This window comes from Achroia grisella, unplaced genomic scaffold (genome assembly GCF_030625045.1).
Source record: "Achroia grisella isolate CSIRO2021 unplaced genomic scaffold, CSIRO_AGI_Agris_v1 utg2870, whole genome shotgun sequence".
NCBI lineage: Eukaryota > Metazoa > Arthropoda > Insecta > Lepidoptera > Pyralidae > Achroia > Achroia grisella.
This window is the reverse complement of record NW_026712776.1, coordinates 775,444-781,404: the sequence shown is the minus strand read 5'-3', so window position 1 is coordinate 781,404 and position 5,961 is coordinate 775,444. Positions and strand designations below refer to the sequence as shown.

At 50.8% G+C, this 5,961-nt stretch overlaps 1 protein-coding gene across 1 annotated transcript; it reads left to right on the top strand.

Moving 5' to 3' along the window:
• The first annotated feature begins 710 nt into the window (after positions 1-710).
• On the top strand, positions 711-5,760 carry LOC131843203 (uncharacterized). The gene is made up of 3 exons (XM_059191817.1): positions 711-746; positions 1,096-1,762; positions 5,476-5,760. Exons 2-3 carry the CDS (start codon positions 1,148-1,150, stop codon positions 5,758-5,760), a joined length of 900 nt encoding a protein of 299 aa, XP_059047800.1. The 5' UTR covers positions 711-746; positions 1,096-1,147.
• The last annotated feature ends 201 nt before the right edge of the window (positions 5,761-5,961 follow it).

Sequence of the window (5,961 nt, the reverse complement as noted above, 5' to 3'; positions counted from 1 at the left end):
ACCGTCCTGTTTTCCCAGGACATGTCCTAGTTTTTGAAGTGTCCTGGGTTTTTAAAATAAGCGCGTCACTCGATTTTCAACAGTATAATTGTATCAAATACTGATTATTAAAAACCTGATTATATTAATTACTTGAATTTTACTACATATTAATATAACTATTGCAACACTATCACTGCGTTCTGTTTTTAAACTGGATAGTCCTTGTTGAGGGCGCCACTATATCTAGTATGTATTGATTATAAATGTAGTATCTGTATAATTAAATAGTATTGTTAGTATAAAAATAATGTAGCAAATAGGTTATATATTTCACAATGATTATCTGTAGAATGCAAATGTTGTTTACGTAATTTAGTTCCGAAATGAATACTAGATGGCGCTGTTAGATTTCTGAAACTCGATATTATTTCGTTTTCATCGATTGATATACACAATTGTAAAATTTTATTATTCAGTATTTTATAACACCATTTTTTGATATCATTATACTCTTTCCCTCGTATATGGTGTTTTATTTCGATATTTTTGGGTTGTCTGAATATCGCGGCGCGGACGTCTTCATTTGGTCCTTCGAGCCGGATTCTAAAAAAAATCGCGTTCGCTTAGTATATCGCGTCGTAGTGTTTAGACAGTGAAAAGGTAAAGTGAAGAAAAGTGGATAAGTGAAGAAAAAGTAAAAGTGACAAAAGTGGATAAGTGAAGAAAATGTGAAAGTGACAAAGGACTTTGGACTTTAAAGAACAGTGAGTACAAAATAATTAAAAGTGGAACTTAGTGAATTAAAAGTGATTAAAAGTAACTTTGTAGTGAAACATTTAGTAGACATTCCTAAAAACTTTAAAATTTAATAATCCTAAAAACTTGCAATTTGAATACTCCTAAAAACATTGAATAATTTCTTCTAATCAAATAGAAAAATTTGATACTCCTAATAACTTTAGAAATTTGAGTGTTTTGGAACTTTGAAATATTAGCAATATTTTATTAACTTGTAACCATATGCATCTGTCAGAGACTTAGAATAATTCGTGTTGCATTGCAAGGACTTTAAAATATACTGTTTAAATGACATTTTGTGTTTTCTCTGATTAGTAAATTGTTTCTGTGAATACTTTATTTGGACTTTATTTTGTGATAATTTAACATGGCGAATTTAATTAAAACACAAATGGAATTACATAAACAATTAGACAAGGCTTTAAAAAACTTTAAGAAAACACCTAAAGCTAGACTGACGGAAACATACGCTCAAGTAAAATTAGAATTGTTAGAAGATTTATGGAACAACTTTAAACAAAATCATCAAATATTAATGATAACCACTGAGATTAATATACATGAATCAGATTACATAAAGAATGAAATTTATGATTTAACTGAAGATATTTTTACTGCTGCTAAATGTGAGATGAAGGAGATTCTTAAGACATTTTGTTCACCTAATCCGACTTCAGATAGTAATCAGACCACGTTGTCTCAGTCGAAAGCACCTACAGCTATGACTCCGGAATTAAAATTACCCCATATTAATATTCCCGTATTTACAGGAAAATATTCCGAGTGGATACCATTTCATGATTTATTTGTGTCGCTTATTCATCGAAATTCAGCACTTATGGACGTACAAAAACTACATTATCTTAAGTCTAGTCTGAGTGGAGAAGCAGCAACATTATTAAAACACATACCCATAAGTGAAGCTAATTATGAAGATGCGTGGGTGATATTACAAAAGCGATATAATAATAAACGATTTATCGTCACATCTATTCTAAATATATATATCACAAAAGTCGCTATCTACAGAATCAGCAGGAACTATTAAAAACCTGCTTGACACAACAAATGAATGTCTAAGTGCATTGAACAATATTGGAGTATACACCTTGAGTTGGGATGCAATTCTAGTTCACCTAACTGTCACTAAATTAGATCCAGAATCTATCCGTTTATGGGAACAACAAATCAGTCTAGAAGACGACGGTAATAGCTTGCCGACATTTAAACAATTATGCAGCTACCTTGAGTCACGTTTTCGCACTCTTGAGATGTTGGAATCCACAAAGACCATGTCCAGACCTTTTTTTTTTTTTTTTTTTTAACGTGTGGAAAAATCTTCAAAAGACCGTCACCCCGCCGGAGGGATGGCGAGGTGGTGTGTGGGACTTGTACCCACTAAAAAACCACACGGTGTACCTACGAGCGCCTATGCCGGAGCCAGGGGATTCGCAAGTGCATTCTACCCCAGCTCCGACGGCGACGGCCCGCCCTGTAGATGTTGTAGGGCAGGCCCCATCTCGTTTTGTGGTTAGGGCGACCTATTTAACCCTATATTGGAGGCGTGTGGGTACACGCGCACACCTCCGGGGCCTTTAAATTGGGGGACTGCCTCCAAGGCAGTCACCCCGGCCCCAGTGGGGGATAATATTTGGGTACGCCCCCACCTCTAGGCTAGTGTTTCTGCGGCGGAGGGAAGCGGGACGATCGACTCCCGCTCCCTTTCCGCCGCCTCCTTCCGCGAGATAACTTCCTCGCAGAAGGAGCTCACCGCCAGCCACGATCTCTCGCTACTGATCATCCTCCGAACTAAATTCGGCAGCGAGAGATCGTCCCCCACTATTCGTGTGAGGACACGGCGCTCACTCTCGAACGCTGGACATTCGTCCAGCGTGTGTTGCGCCGTGTCCTCCACACCTCCGCACTCGTGGCAGCCGGTCGTCGGCTCCTTCCTCGCCACATGACACAGATATATATAAACCCGTGCCCGGACAGTATCTGTGTCATGCGGTACGTCAGTGGCCATCTCCTATTCATCCATCTTTTGAGGATGGGACGGACAGCCTCGACGGTCCTCAGGCCGGCCGATGGACTGGCCAGTTTCTCTCCATCTGATCCTGAGGATCCGCCGAAAGTCGGACCTCCGCGCTTCGATCTCATGACCAGCGGGTGCCTCCCCACGGAACGACGCTCCGCGCGCCAGTTATATGACGCGCGGAGCTCTGCTACCAAGTCCCACGGAGGAGACCCCGCCAGCAGACCCGCCGCCTCCCCGGATATGGTGCGGTAGCCTCTTTTGATGGCCAAAAGTGTGGCCTGTTAAGACAGGCCACATTTTCCCTACCTAGGGCCCCCATAAAAAATATGGACCGCACCACACCGAGGTATAAGCGGCGGGAACCTTCTCCCGGGCCCCTCACGTTTGGCATAAAATTTGTTGCCAAGGGACCAGGTTCCGGAAATGAGCGCGGAAGCTCCAACGACTGTCACAAGCCCCAAATACCTAATACAGGGCTTGACCCCCACCCTCTGGCCACTGACGACCAGCTGGGCATCCGGAGGTGGCGCGCGCCGAGGCCCATGAAAACATAGGACCTCGGTCTTCTCCAGCGCCACCTGGAGCCCAAGCCTCCTTATTCGGCCGACGACCAGCGCCACGCTTGCCGTGGCAAAGCGGGTAGCCTCCCGTAGGTCCCGCCCCCGGGCAGTGACCAAGGTGTCATCCGCGTAACACACGAGGTCAGTGCCCGTTAAAAGGGCGCCCCGCAGGTTCCAATCATACCCGATGTTCCACAGGATCGGGCCCAGACCCGATCCCTGTGGAACACCGCGTTGCATTTCCCTCGACACTACAACGCTGTTCCGCCCCGTGCAGAGCACAGACCTGTCTTCGAGATAGGCCCCGATCACGTCCCGAATGTAGGGAGGCGCGTGATGGTACTGCAGCGCCTCCCTAATAGTCGCAAAGGGCAGGGTGTTGAAGGCGTTCTTAATGTCTAGAGAGACCGCCAACAACACCCCACCACACACCTCTTCCGAGAGGAGCGCACACGCGAGATCGCGTCTATCGTCGAGCGCCCCTCTCGGAACCCGAACTGCTTCGGGCTGAGATCGGGACCTGAGACAGTTTGGACGAGTCGGCCCGCCAAGATTCTCTCGAAGAGCTTGCCGATCTCGTCCAACAGCACTATGGGGCGGAACGCCGAGGGAACCACCGAACCTGCGGGGTGCTCCGCTTTGCGGAGCAGGACCACTCTACCCGCTTTCCACTGATTGGGAAACCGTCCCGACTCCAGACACGCATTGAACAAGCGCCGGAGTCGGTCCCCTAGGGTGTTTAGGGCCAAGGCCAGGACGCGGCCGTGGATACCATCCGGACCCGGGGCGACATTCTTGCCCCGGAGTTTATCCACGGCCGCGGCGATATCCACGGTGATGGCATGGGAACCGCAGCAGCGCTGACGCCGCTATATACTGCCACGCGGCATCATCGGAGGAGGTGTGAAGGAGGCTGTCTCGGGAACAGCTCCTCCAACACCTCCCCCAGCCTGCGGCTGGAGACCCTCTGCCACGGGGGCGCCCAGGGGCGTATTTGCCCCTGACGAACCTATAAGGACGCCCCCATGGATCCCTGTCAAGGGTCTCCAGCAGTTCTTCCCTGGCAGTCCTTGGCCCTGCTGATGGACAGCTGCAGAGCTTTCTTCCTCTCTTTGTACTGCTCGTACAGCTGTGCTTCCTCGTCGGCGTCGCGGCCCCCCCGGAGTCGGCGGTGCCTGGTGTACCGGCGGCGGGCGGCGGAGCACTCCTCCCTCAACGCCGCTATCTCCTCCGACCACCAGTACACCAGACGCCTAGGAGGTCGAGGGCCGGCTCGATCGCCGCGTCGCAAATGTGCGACAGAGCCTCACCGAACCAGCCCACCTCTGCGTCGACCTCCACAGGCCCCTCCGGTATGGGAACCCAGGCCTGGACGATGGAAGCCTCCATCAGCACGTCTTTATTCAGACGTTTCAACACCCATCTGGGGAGTTGTGGGACATTCCTCTCCTGGCGACCGGGGTGCGGAGCTACGGGTGAGGGGAGAACGTCTATCCGAATGTAACGATGATCGGATAGCGTCTCCACCTCATCCAACACCTGCCAGCTCCGCACCCTCTGTGCGATCGCTGGACTGCAGAGGGATACGTCGACATGCGACTCCCCTGCTGTCTCACGCACGTGGCGGCCGACCCTCGGTTCAACACCACCAGGCCGGCCGCGGCCGCCCAGTCTTCCATACCCTGCCTCGAGAGTCGGTGATGGGGGAGCCCCATGCCGTGGATTTGGCATTGAAGTCCCCATCACCATCATTGGACGGGCCGAGTATAGCCCAAGCGGCCCCCAGCCCGTCCATGAACTGCTCGAACTCGGCGAGAGTCCTGTTCGGAGAAAGTATGTCCCGACAACGACGGTTTCCCCCAACTCACATACACCCCGCTCCGCCGAATAGGCGGCTGACGATGTGGTCGCGACGCACGCGCCGACAATGGCCACACACGCCGATTAATGGTCACTTCGTGGGACACGATATGGTTCGGCGACCACTGCAAGGTCAACTGCGCCACGCTCTGCAGAAGCAGATCTTGGGCGCGCGCGCAGTGGTTGAGATCCGACCAGCCAGCGATGGACTGCCATTATTGACCGTTGTCCAATCAGCCTCTCCCCGGCGACATTTGTAACGACAGTGCGGATCCCCTCAGTCTTTTGGACCGGGACGTGACCCCACCCGGTGGTCGGCTGGGCGACCCGCCGCTGCGCAAACCAACTGTGGGGTCGCCGAACATTTTATGGCCGGGAACCCCAATAACACAAGCCAGGTCCTATCGTGCGAGCATCGCCACCACGTGCCCGCTCTCCAGGCACAAGCAAAACAGTTCCGCAGCGGCTGATAATCAGCCGACACGAACCGCCCTGCCGTCGTCACTGCTTAACCGCGGCTAATGGGGCCCGCACCCAGCAGGTGCCCAGGCCCGATGCGCCGCGCCGAATTTCTCCGACATTGACGGCGTCCGCCGTGCATCGCCATGTTGCGCCACGGCGGCCGCCATTTAACTGTCGTCCAGGCCCATCAGCCTCATCTCGGCCGTTTTGGTGGGCCTAGCGACGCGAACCGTACCGTCCGGGAAGACGTTGGTAGTTTGT